Source organism: Armigeres subalbatus, chromosome 1, assembly GCF_024139115.2.
Source record: "Armigeres subalbatus isolate Guangzhou_Male chromosome 1, GZ_Asu_2, whole genome shotgun sequence".
NCBI lineage: Eukaryota > Metazoa > Arthropoda > Insecta > Diptera > Culicidae > Armigeres > Armigeres subalbatus.
Genome location: NC_085139.1, coordinates 214869359 through 214883441, shown reverse-complemented (window position 1 = coordinate 214883441; position 14083 = coordinate 214869359). Strand labels below are relative to the sequence as shown.

Genomic DNA, 14083 nt, shown 5'->3' with positions numbered 1-14083 from the left:
AAAATGTTCACACGTCTAACTGCATAGAAATTAGCGAAAGCACAATCAAAGACATTTTTATTGTCTTTATTAAGGAGACTTTCAGGCCTAGGCTGGCTCGTCTCACACTTTTTTGCAGCTCATCCAGTCATCCATAAATGGTTAAAAAAATGAAATATATTTTAGTGAGACAATCTTTTTAGACGGTAATAAAAGACGGCGCAAAATTCGCTGTATATCATTCTATATTAATACACAAGCTGCAGTTTCAAATCTTCAAAATCGTTGTTGAAATTATAAACATGGTTTAGTGTGCTTCCGTGTCGCTGGGTAAATAACATTATGTGGTGTGTCACGGAATAAGGTTTACCATGGTCTTTTCGCCATTTGTTAAAAAAATGTTATATCCCTCTTTAAGCGCTGGAATTGGCTCTTGAGGTTTTTTAAGAATTTTCGTTAATTTCCAAAAGGGTTTCGAACTGGGATCCAACTTCGAGACATTATTCTCAAAATTGGTATTTCTCGGAGTAGCGAAACGTTTTGCCTTTCTCGTACAACAAAGTTGTACCAGAAGGCTATAATTTCACTCCAAAAGCTAAATTTTGATAGAAGGCTCGGAGACCCATAGTGTTATATACCAATCGACTCAGCTCGAAAAACTGAGCACATGTCTGACTGTGTGTGTGTGTGTGTGTGTGTAGCCCCGGGAATTTTTTATTGTTAAACACGTTTCATATAGAAGGACTTGACCGATTCGAGTGCAACTAGTTTCATTCGACGGAGAAACTTTCCTAGTTGGACACTATTGTTTTTGTTTGCTAATATCTCATGCGGTTTGAATAATATTTCTATTTTTCTTTTATCAAATACGCTGTGTACATGCACATTTTAAATCATTAATCAATTTAGCCGTGACGCAATCCATTACTCTCATAGTTGAGTTATTTTTAAGCAGCGTGATATAATCGCATCAAAGCTTTTAACCGCCTAAATGTAGGCAATTTACGTTGCATTTACCATACTAATTCGAATTCAACACATTGAATCGAGAAAGGCATAATCACCACTGGGGGATAAATTTGGGTTTTTAATTTCATTTTGCAAATCTCGCTAAATAACTTTCAACGCGGGATCGCGAGTTCTTTGGTATTGCCTTCGCCTCACATTTTTAAAACGGATCAGTAGCTAAAGATCGTCGTCAATGATAATGGAGATGAATTTAATTTCACATTTAGGAATTGCAATGCCTCTGGCTTCGACAATTAAATTTGTCAAAGATAAGAGAGCATTATCAATATCACTTTTGGTATCGAGAGGAATATCAACATCAAAATTCCTGTCGATATACGTTTTATATAAATCCCAATCAACTCTATGATAATTCAAAGTAGAGCTGTTTGGATTGCTAACGGCTTCTTGTGAGATTTCAAACGTCACAGGAAGATGATCAGAGTCAAAGTCAGCATGAGTTACCAATTGGCCACACAGCCGACCTGAATCCGTTAAAACTAAATCAGTTGTTAAAGGATTTCGACTGGAAGAAAAACACGTTGGTTCATTGGGATATTGAATAGTATAATATCCCGCAGAACAAACTTCAAATAAAATTTTACCATTGGAATTGCTTTGACGTTGACCATTATTCCATGAACGGTGTTCATCATTAAAGTCACCAATTATGAAAAAAATGAATTTGTTGCGAGTTAGAATTTGAAGATCAGCTCTCAACAAATTTCTTTGCTGCCCATTGCACTGGAAAGGCAAGTAGGCAGCAATAAAAGAGAGAATTGTCCAAAATTTTGTTTCAACAGAAACTCCCCAGGTTTCGAAAACTTTAGTTTCAAACAAAGAATATAATTTATGTTTGATACGTCTATTAATGACAATGGCGACCCCATAACAGGCGCTGTCAAGATCATTTCGATACATAAAATAATTTGGATCTCTTTTGATGAAAAGACCAGGTTTCAAATATGTTTCAGTTATAATGGCAATGTGCGGGCAGCAGGGACTATGTCCCAGGGCTTGACGATCCCTCCCCAGGCCATCTGCGAGTTGTGGGGCTTGCCTAGGATGTGGTGGGGTTTGACAGTGGGCCCTGTTAAACCTCTATAAAAAGCTGCATGTATCCGCAAGTAGGCCCCACCAAAGCGACCGTGTGCCGCTCAAAGCGCACAAGCCCAAGTCCTGGTGTTAGGTGGTACGCTAAACAGCCCTGACACGACGGCCCTCCGACGAGACAGGAGGTTTGCGCAGGCCCAATAAGCCGCCTGGAAAACCAATTATTACGAACAATATAAGAGATAATGCGACTCGATATAATCGGCAAAGACCTAGGCGACAAATACAGGATCACGAATTGCAAGTCGCTAGGTTTCGCAGGTTGCGACAGGATGATCTACGATGAATTACATCCCCGCAACTTTGACGTCGTGGCGCTGCAGGAGATTTGCTGGACATGACAGAAAGTGTGGAAAAGCGGGCATCGAGCGGCTACCTTCTACCAAAGCTGTTTCACCACCAACGAGCTTGGAACCGGCTTCATAGTGCTGGGTAACATGCGCCAACGCGTGATTGGGTGGCAGCCAATCAACGCAAGGATGTGCAAGCTGAGGATTAAAGGCCGTTTCTTCAACTATAGCATCATCAACGTGCACTGCCCACACGAAGGGAGACCCGACGACGAGAAAGAAGCGTTCTACACATAGCTGGCGCAGACATACGATGGATGCCCACTGCGGGACGTTAAAATCGTCATCGGTGACATGAACGCACAGGTAGGAAGGAAGGAAATGTATAGACCGGTCATCGGACCGGATAGTCTGCACACCGTATCGAATGACAACGGCCAACGATGCATAAACTTCGCAGCCTCCCGCGGAATGGTAGTCCGAAGCACCTTCTTCCCCCGCAAAAATATCCACAAGGCCACATGAAGATCACCTAACCAAGAAACGGAAAACCAAATCGACCACGTTCTAATCGACGGTAAATTCTTCTCCGACATCACGAACGTACGCACTTACCGCAGTGCGAATATTGTATCCGACCACTACCTCGTTGCAGTTTGCCTGCGCTCAAAACTCTCGACGGTGTACAACACGCGTCGAAGTCGGACGCCGCGGCTTAACATTGGGCGGCTACAAGACGGTAGACTAGCCTAAGAATACGCGCAGCAGCTGGAAGTGGCACTCCCAACGGAAGAGCAGCTAGGCGCAGCATCTCTTGAAGATGGCTGGAGAGATATTCGATCCGCCATTGGAAGCACCGCAACCGCTGCACTAGGCACGGTGGCTCCGGATCAGAGAAACGACTGGTATGACGGCGAATGTGAGCAGTTAGTAGAAGAGAAGAATGTAGCATGGGCGAGATTGCTGCAACACCGCACGAGGGCGAACGAGGCACGATATAAACAGGCGCGGAACAGACAAAACTCGATTTTCCGGAGGAAAAAGCGTCAGCAGGAAGATCGAGACCGTGAAGAGACGGAGCAACTGTACCGCGCTAATAACACACGAAAGTTCTATGAGAAGTTGAACCGTTCACGTAAGGGCCACGTGCCACAGCCTGATATGTGTAAGGACATAAACGGGAACCTTCTTACGAATGAGCGTGAGGTGATCCAAAGGTGGCGGCAGCACTACGAAGAACACCTGAATGGCGATGTGGCAGACGAAGATGGCGGTATGGTGATGGACCTGGGAGAACGCGCGCAGGACATAATTCTACCGGCTCCGGATCTCCAGGAAATCCAGGAGGAGATTGGCCGGCTGAAGAACAACAAAGCCCCTGGGGTTGGCCTGGGGTTGGCACTGGCTAGAGCGCTGCCCTGGGTCATTACCAAGATTTGGGAGGAGGAAGTTTTGCCGCAGGAGTGGATGGAAGGTGTCGTGTGTCCCATCTACAAAAAGGGCGATAAGCTGGATTGTAGCAACTACCGCGCAATCACATTGCTGAACGCCGCCTACAAGGAACTCTCCCAAATTTTATGCCGTCGACTAGGACCAACTGCAAGGGAGTTCGTGGGGCAGTACCAGGCGGGTTTTATGGGCGAACGCTCCACCACGGACCAGGTGTTCGCCATTCGCCAAGTACTGCAGAAATGCCGCGAATACAACGTGCCCACACATCATCTATTTATCGACTTCAAAGCCGCATATGATACAATCGATCGGGACCAGCTATGGCAGCTAATGCACGAAAACGGATTTCCGGATAAACTGATACGGTTGATCAAGGCGACGATGGATCGGGTGATGTGCGTAGTTCGAGTTTCAGGGGCAATCTCGAGTCCCTTCGAAACCCGTAGAGGGTTACGGCAAGGTGATGGTCTTTCGTGTCTGCTATTCAACATCGCTTTAAAAGGGGTAATACGAAGAGCAGGGATTAACACGAGTGGTACAATTTTCAATAAGTCCGTCCAGCTGTTTGGTTTCGCCGACGACATAGATATTATGGCACGTAACTTTGAGAAGATGGAGGAAGCCTACATCAGACTGAAGAGGGAAGCTAAGCGGATCGGACTAGTCATCAACACGTCGAAGACGAAGTACATGATAGGAAGAGGTTCAAGACAAGACAATGTGAGCCACCCACCGCGAGTTTGCATCGGTGGTGGTAGAAGAATTTGTGTACTTGGGCTCACTGGTGACTGCCAAAAATGACACCAGCAGAGAAATTCGGAGACGCATAGTGGCTGGAAATCGTACGTACTTTGGACTCCGCAAGACGCTCCGATCGAATAGAGTTCGCCGCCGTACCAAACTGACAATCTACAGAACGCTAATTAGACCGGTAGTCCTCTACGGACACGAGACCTGGACGATGCTCGTGGAGGACCAACGCGCACTTGGAGTTTTCGAAAGGAAAGTGCTGCGTACCATCTATGGTGGGGTGCAGATGGCGGACGGTACGTGGAGGAGGCGAATGAACCACGAATTGCATCAGCTGTTGGGAGAACCATCCATCGTTCACACCGCGAAAATCGGACGACTGCGATGGGCCGGGCACGTAGCCAGAATGTCGGACAGTAACCCGGTGAAAATGGTTCTCGACAACGATCCGACGGGCACAAGAAGGCGAGGTGCGCAGCGGGCAAGGTGGATCGATCAGGTGGAAGATGACTTGCGGACCCTCCGTAGACTGCGTGGTTGGCGACGTGTAGCCATGGACCGAGCCGAATGGAGAAGACTCTTATATACCGCACAGGCCACTTCGGCCTTAGTCTGAATAAATAATAAATAATAATTAATTACTTGGACTGGTGAAAATCCAAGTAATTGAGAAATTTCAATTTCGGAATTCAATTTGCGGAAAGATCCGTGTAAATCACTTCCTTTTGAGTGTGAGCAATCCACTTTGGGAGGCGAGCAATCCACTATGGAGCGGACACAAATATTTTCTTCCTTTTTTCGAGCTTGATGTTGTCATGTCATAACAGAGAAATGTTGTTTATGTGATACGGGAAGCACGAACAATCATCAAATCGTCATCCCGTTCATCATTTAATGCTTCATTTTTTTCTACAACAAATATGATTTTGATAATGCTAGAAAAAGACAAAAGATAGGAAAAATAACACGGTGCGTAGTGCCGTGAGTCACCTTAACCCTCTCAGGCCCACGGGGTCATAAATGATCCCAACAGAAAAATGGATGTATAAAATCGCACCATGGATAAAAGTGAACACTCTCTTCAGCAAAATTTCTTGAATTTGGGGATATCAGGGAAAAATATCAGGCATGGATGATCAAGGCCCTACGACAACCTAGAATGTCGTGAAAATGGTGAAGTTACGAAATTTTAGGTGTATTGGCAGCGGATTGTATTGTTTCAAAATAAGATTTTTATTCAAACGTATCCGTAGAGTTACTGTGATGTACAATAAACTATTTTTTAAGTTCCTTGGACGTCCTAGGCCATCCAAACATTCCTTGAGTTTAGGACTTGAAATCTACAGCTGCAAGAAAATCGTTTTTCAGTACTGAAAGCTTTAATATACATTCTATTATATCTATTACACCTCCCGGTAGAACAAAGGATATCGTAGGATAGTTTTGAGATATTCTGGGCAATCCAGACTGTTCTTGAGTTTGGGACTTGAGATCTACAGTTGCTTAGAAGCTCTTCTCGGTACTCAAAGCTTCAATATTCGTCACCTCCTGGGAGGTCAACTGGTATGGTAAGATAGTTATAAGATATTCTGGGTAATCCAAACTGTCATTGAGTTCGGGACTTGAGATCTGATATGTTATGAATATGGTTGAATGCATATCCAAGCTTGGAGCGACGAAAAAAAGCCAAAGTGGGGGCTGCAGTCTCGTTAATAAAGACAAACAAAAACTACATTTTATTCATTGAATCACTACAACAGCCTTTAACACATTTCCTTTTTCTCTCCTCATTTTTCAGAACCCCTTCCCTCGCCGGGAATCAACGGGGGCTCCTTCGGCGACAGCATGTCCAACCTGAGCGATGTGTCCTCCAGCACGGCCGTCCTTAACAGCGCTGCAGCCACGTCCAGCAACGCGCCACCGAACCCGGCCAACAGTGTTAGCGGCTCCCAGTCCGGTTCCAATCGACCCCGGATGGACATCGCGTGCGTCATCGACACGAGCCACACCCAACGGAAGGTGGCCTTCGAGGAGCTGAAACTGGCATGTGTTCAAATTTGCGCCAATATGCAGCTGTTGGAGTTCGAAAAGCTGGACTTTGGCGAGCTCAATACGGTGGATAACTTCTACAGTGCGGATGTGGCCGTAGTGGATTTGAGCGTGCAAGCGCAGCAGAGCACGTTGAGCTATCATTTGGGGGTGAGGGAGAGCTTCGAGATGAAGGAGAACATTGTGATCTACAACGATGTGGAGAGCGAGGCCACACTGAGGATGAAAATTTCCTGTGGAAATTACACGTTTGTGCCTTACAGGGTAGTGGAAGGAGCGGGATGCGTGGTGACCAATCCCGGAAAGGTGGGATATCTCGAGGAGATGGAGTCGAAGGTTGGGTTGCTCAGCAGACTACGAAAGATCTTCCAGGATGTGGAGATTCAGTCAAAGGCTCACCTGAGGGAGAAATTTTTAGCAGATCTGAGAAGTTTGAGGGATCAATACGCAGGGAATGTGGAGGAACTGCAGAAAATGCTGAGGAATATGAGAAAACGGTTGGATGATCCGCACGTGCTGTCGAAAGAGATTGTTCAAACCTACATGCTTTCGTTAAGAGACGTTCAGGATTATGATGCCATGGTTCAACTGGTGGATGATCTTCAAACGGTTCCCAATAAACAAAACTACATTAACACAGGGAACATGAACTACTTGTATGCCTTTGCATTGAACAGACGCAACAAAGAGGGTGATCGTGATAAAGCATTGAAAAGTTGTACGAAATCATTGGAGAAAAAGGAGAACCATTTCCCGGATATGTTGTGCCTCTGTGGAAGGATCTATAAAGATATTTTCGTAGAATCTAACCGTACCGACATGGAATCGTTGAAAAACGCAATCACGTGGTACCGAAAAAGCTTCGAGATTCAACCCAATGAATTTGCGGGCATAAATCTGGCTACTCTGTTGGTGATCGAAGGCAAAGACTTCTCCGACTCAGAGCTACAGCACATCGGGATGGTTCTGAACAACCTGATCGGTAAGAAAGGCTCACTCTCCTCCATCAAAGACTACTGGAACGTGGCAACGTTCTTCGAAATCTCAGTTCTGGCGGAAAACTACGCCAAAGCCATTCAGGCGGCCGAGTGCATGTTTCGGCTAAAGCCTCCCAAATGGTATCTCAAATCAACCATCGGAAATATCACATTGATCGATTGCTCCCGACGAAAATCCGAAGAATCGCTAGCCTCGATCGAACAACAGATCTTCCAGTTTTGGATGGAATTCTTTATGGAAGCCACCAATGCTGAGCCATCATCAACCGTGCGATGCCCTATCCTGATTCAGGAAACTCAAAAAGTGCTTATTCCGTCGTACGTTTCCATCCATATGGACGCCGAGCAAAAGTCGATCGACATTGTCAACATTTGCCAGCAGCATGAGAAGGACAAGTGTCGAAAGGTTCACAATTTCAATTTTCTTGCCAGCCAGATCAAATCGGTCAGTTTGTACAAACGAGACGAGCGGTGCGCTTTCCTGTATGTGCAGCAAAATTCCGACGATTTCCAGATGTACTTTCCCTCGGTGCAATGTCGGCAGCAGTTCTACGATCTCATTTTGCAAATGACTGCCGATCAAGGTTCCGGGTTCATCGATCTATCCACGGAAACAATGAGCGATGAAATCAAGTACGAGTACGAGATGGATGATCAGGCCAGAAGGATCGTGCTGGGTCGGGGTACGTACGGCACGGTGTACGCAGCACGGGATCTAAACACCCAGGTTAAGATCGCTGTGAAGGAGGTCCCGGAGAAGTACAGCCATGAGGTGCAACCGTTACATGAAGAGATAAAGCTGCATTCGCAGCTGCGCCACAGGAATATCGTTCAGTATTGGGGATCGATGTCGGAGGATAACTATTTTAAGATCTTCATGGAGCAAGTTCCTGGAGGATCGTTGTCAGCGCTACTACGATCGAAATGGGGTCCGCTCAAAGACAACGAAGCTACCATCGCATTCTACTCGAAGCAGATATTGGAGGGATTGAAGTACCTTCACGAGCAGAAAATCGTCCACAGGGATATCAAAGGGGACAACGTGCTGGTCAACACGTACAGTGGTGTTGTCAAGATCTCCGATTTCGGAACGTCGAAGCGTCTGGCCGGAATAAATCCAGTGACGGAAACTTTCACCGGGACGCTGCAGTACATGGCACCGGAGGTGATCGATCAAGGTGTTCGTGGTTACGGCCCTGCCGCGGACATATGGTCGTTTGGTTGCACAGCTGTCGAAATGGCCACCGGAAAGCCACCGTTCGTAGAGCTTGGCTCACCGCAGGCAGCTATGTTCAAGGTGGGCTTCTACAAAAAACACCCGGAAATACCGGCCGAACTGTCCCCTATCGCCAGAAATTTTATCAAGCGGTGCTTTGAAGTCGATGTGGATAGGCGGGCAACTGCTGCCGAACTGTTAGAAGATCCATTTCTTTCAGAGTAAGTATAATGTTTAATTAACGTTTCATTAGTACCGAATTTCCTTTGTTTTTTCTCTGTTCCTCTTCTTTTCTTCTTTTGACTCTACTTTTATCGTACGTAAATATTAGTTGAATCCGAGTATGTAATAATTTTAACCTATTATTATTCCAACAGCAAACACAAGAAGATGCGTGCATCGATCAGCATCCCTACATCAACGGTGAGTGCGGCAGAGTTTTCGCGAAGCGTCAGTATGCCAGCCGATCGGCACATCAGCAAAACTCTAATATCCCAGCAAAGTTCCGCAAGCTGTAACACTCCAAGCATTAATTCTGAAACTGAGTAAGTTTTCTTCGATGACCTATAAATTTCTATACAAAATCCAACTAGTCAGCGTTCCGTTTCGAACCTTTTGCGCTAATTTGCCATTGTATTCTTTGAATTTAACCTAAAATGTTCCGTTTTTCTTACCTGGTGTTTCTGTTCCGTTCTGTTTTCATTTTAAAACCATAATCCTGCCTCACTCTGTTTCGATCATCCCACCACCAAATATCGTAACAAACATCATCAAAAAAAATCAACAACAAAACCGCCACCACCACTACTGGGTACAAAACCGACAGCTGCATGCCACCGACATTTGCCTCGACTCGATCGGCGTCGATCCGGAAGAATAAGCATCTCGCCCATCTGACGCCGATCCAAATGCCAAACTATGTCAGTAGCATTGGGTGAGTAACTGTGAACGGGAGGTCCTCCTCGGGGACGCGGTGATCAAACCACATGTTCTTCAACAAAACACTTTCCTATTTTGTATAATTCTCGGTTATTTCAAATTATGTTGTATTCGTCTTCGAGCTTATTGGCTTTTCGTTACCAAAATCCTTGTTTACTCCTTTTTCTAATTACGAAATCCAAGCTGGTTTGCTAGAAGGGGTTCTGAGTTATGACATGTTTTTTGCATTTTTAGGAACCTTGCTGAAACTCCGTCGCTCGAAATTGAATCGATTGAGCCACCACCGGCCGGATTTCCGCTTAATAGAAGGAGCTCTTCTGGAGGGTTACTCTCACCTGAGGTAAGTGATTGCGTTATGTTCTTTCAAACCAGCACATCATTCAGTAATTGTAGTCAATAGTACTTACTTGCAATGTTGGTAAATACTCAAACTCTCAAATCTCATCCACGATTCAAATCAAGCTCGAGGCAAACTTCACCTGACCCATGGCCCAGAGAATCATGATTCGACTCGTGATTTGCATCATTGCGTGTTCTTCTTCGTTAAATTCATCGGAATAACTTTCTTTGCTTAAAACAATGGATAACAAATCCATACGTAAATATAAAATACGCTACGATTGGGTATTGGCACTTTTTGGAGCAAAATCATTTTTCGGCGAATAAGCATCGATTCTGCGTGAAAATCTCATGCGCGATGCTCTCCATGCAGAATCGCAAGCCTAGTCAGCTCGTGCATGAGGCTTCGGTGAGTGAGATTTGAGCATGATTCTACCAACACTGCTTACTTGATACTTGATGGGCTACAGCTCTTCGATGAACCTACGCCGAATGGAGTATCCTTCTACACTGGACTCGATCCTGGGCCAATCGCTTCCAGTCGCCCTGAACATTGAGCGCCCTCAGGTCCTCTTCAACTGCAAAAAGCCATCGTGTACGCGGCCTTCCACGAAGCCTGCGGCCTCTTCCGGGTTCTCTACTTAATATTATCTTCGCTTGACGTTCTTCCGGCATACGAACAACGTGACCAGCCCACCGTAGTCTGCCGTGTTGTATAAGTTTAATAATATCCAGCCCTTTATACACCTGGTACAATTCGTGATTCATGCAACGCCGCCAGATACCGTTCTCCTGTTTACCGCCGAGTATTGTCCGCTCAAACAATCCGAAAGCTTTCCGATCAGCCTCCTTTAACGTCCATATCTCATAGACGTTAAAAGCCACCGGAAGAATCAAAATAGTATACAGCGCGAGTTTTATTTTCGTTTGCAGACTACGGGACTTAAGCTGGTTACGAAGTCCGTAATAAGCCCTATTTGCAGCTGCAATATGCCTTTTCACCTCGCGGTTAACATCATTATCGCACGTTCAAGCATAATTTGCCATAATTCATTCCGTTTCACTGAATCGTACGCCGCCTTGAAATCAATAAACAGATGATGTGTCTGAGGATTTGTCTCAGGGTAAACATTTGATCCGTCGTTGATCGGCCCTCCTTAGCCGTGCGGTAAGATGCGCGGCTACAAAGCAAGACCACGACGCACGGTGGAGTAGCTAGAACAAATGGCTGGCCAAAAACCCTTTCTCGTTTTTCGAACTTTTGCATAGTATTATATTTTTAGAATATTCTTCAATATTATCTCCATTATGTATCATTGAAATTTTTACGTTTGTTCCTTATTAGTATTAATGACAACCTATCAAAAATCATGTTAATTGGTGGTTTTTAGCGTGCCGTAAGACAAAGATCAGTTACTACTGCTGACTAATCTAAACAACACATATAATGTTAGGTTTATAGTACACAAAACGTTATTTATAGACTGCCCTAGGACCTCCATGAGTTGAAATGAATTATATTTAACATTAAGATATTATTTCATAAACATAAATAACATGGAGTTTTTGACCTTTTTTAACAAACTTCATTATTACTAAGTACTCCCTCGTATTCCGCTACGAGATTGTACACACATGAAAATATAGGCTTTCATCTTTCCATTGCGGGTTAAAGATCATCCGCACTCGTCCGCAAACGAATTTGCGAGTAACTTCAAAATAGGTTTGTTTTCATATTTTTCCCCATTGTTTTCAGTATATAGGCAGAAACATTCCGCAGATAACTTTTTTTGGTTTTCGAGGCGTTTGACACATAGACATGATTGAATACAACAGTAACATACTCTGTTTTTTGTTATTCATTCGTTCATTTGGCAGGCTCAAATGCTGTAGGGCGTTACGGAGCCGATTAAAAAAAACTTTTTAATACAATTTTGTAACCTAACCCTCAAATAATAATGTTAGTTTGGGGCATCTGCTGCTCATTTAAATATCTACAAAGCATAGCGCATGCTCTATTATCTTTCATCTCCTTCCCACTAACCAATCTTATGAAAAATCTAAATATCAATTATATTGAATTTGACGATTGCATTGACAACAGATATGTAAATCTCGATATAATTTGAAAACATCATAGTTGATATTATGTAGACAAGTTGAAGCAAAGAAATAATATGGGGTAGGGGATAAAACGGACAAGTGCCACTTCAAGCTAAATAGAAACAATTCGAATAAGCAGTCTACTTGGTCTTAAGTGAAGTAACCACATGAGGCAACCTTGTACATAGGACCAAAACAGGAAATAGAAAGAAACCTTTCCTCTCCAAAAATAATCGATCCTATGTTATTGTAAGATGAAGATGTTTTAAGCAAAAAGTTTATGAACGACCCATAAGGGTGCAAAAACAATAGCCAGACTTTTGTTTAATCAATTTCAAATTTTTCGATGCAACTGATGTTATGCGTGAGTAATCAGTGTTGATTTTACGTTCTAGGTAGCTTTCGCTGCTAAAAATATAATAAACTTGTGAAATGGGAGCTGAAAATCTAATGTTTTGTTTTGAATCGATTAATGTTTACCTTTCTGTAATAGGCCCTTATCAAATGCTACGCGAGATTTTTTATTTTCCACGTTTCCCACGCGAATTAAAGACAAAAGTGTGTGAAAAAAAGTGTGTGTCGCTTCTGTATCAGTTTATAGTTTCATTTTTGAACATATCAAGAAAGGTCATTTCTCAGTGGTAGGTGAATTTGCATCTGTAAAAATGTTCGAAAATCGATTGTTACTATGTTTTTGTATCATAAATGCAAAACCTACCAGAAAACGCCGAAATATAATTTTGGCCAGGATTTTGGTCCAGTTACCCCTTAGTGCGACGTCTCGACTTCCCTGGGCATAAAAGTATCATCGTGTTAGCCTGCCGTCGGACGCATAAATGTCACATGTTACAAACGATGGAAATGAGAAATACGCATTTGAAGTTTCAAAATGCATTTATGCTATTATCGCCCAATTTCGCTTTTTAATTGACTTTAACGCAATAAACTATCGAAGTATATTCATATTCATTGGGCCTTACTCAAACATTGCCAAAAATAACTATTTTTTCCACTTTTTTTAATCAAAACCCGAATATGACACTTATGCCGCGAAATTCACTGCCAAGCGAAAAATGTACGCATATTTGTGACACCGTGTACTGAGAGGTACTTGTTGTTAGTATTTGTTTTGACACTGCGAGCGACGATTGTATTTCTTGGATGTGATTTTTCGCTGACGGCAGAAGTGGAACCGGAAATGGAATATTTGAAACAATACGGACAATCCAGTGGCGAGGAATAGGAAGAGGACTCAGTTGGCAATCGTTTCTCGCGCGCGACAGACTTTTACTCCGATAGCTCGTAGTGTCCTACTGCTTATAGTACTTTTGCTGTTGTGAAAGAATTTTGCTTTCAACGCAAAATGACACACAGGAGGAACACTCTTGTCGTGGACCTTAGTGCCTTACCAAAGCGTCGCAGTTTAGATGCTGTGAAAGAATTGTTGGAGAAGAAGCTTAAACTCAACATGGATGAAGTGAAGAACATTCAGCTTCACAATATCAAAAATTGTGTGTTTATTGAGGTGAACAATGAAGGTGTAGCACTTCGGTTGCAGAAGCAACATCACCTTCGTCACTCATTCGTCTACCTCGACGTGGACTACTGCATCCCCGTGTACGTCGATGGACCCACCGCTACAGTGAGATGATCTACCGCCTCAAATGTCCAACACTACAATCACTCAACACGGAAATACGGAAAGATAATATCAATTCACAATGAGGTATGGAAGAACTGTTTCCCGAGAATCCCGAACGGTGTCCGAGTGATACGACTTAGGCAAGAGAAGCAAATTCCGTCTCATATCATAGTTGAGAACGAGCCCACGCTCGTTACTATCCGAG

At 43.8% G+C, this 14083-nt stretch overlaps 1 protein-coding gene across 4 annotated transcripts in view; it reads left to right on the top strand.

Moving 5' to 3' along the window:
• The window catches only part of LOC134205760 (mitogen-activated protein kinase kinase kinase 15), an 81387-nt gene that overhangs the window by 46005 nt on the left and 21299 nt on the right, over positions 1-14083 (top strand). For 3 of the 4 annotated variants that reach the window (XM_062681327.1, XM_062681326.1, XM_062681325.1), the window contains 4 exons: positions 6391-9076; positions 9233-9400; positions 9682-9789; positions 10029-10134. In XM_062681327.1, coding sequence (XP_062537311.1) covers positions 6391-9076; positions 9233-9400; positions 9682-9789; positions 10029-10134 — 3068 coding nt within the window. The remainder of the gene's footprint in view (positions 1-6390; positions 9077-9232; positions 9401-9681; positions 9790-10028; positions 10135-14083) is intronic. The other variant, XM_062681328.1, reaches the window with a different exon arrangement.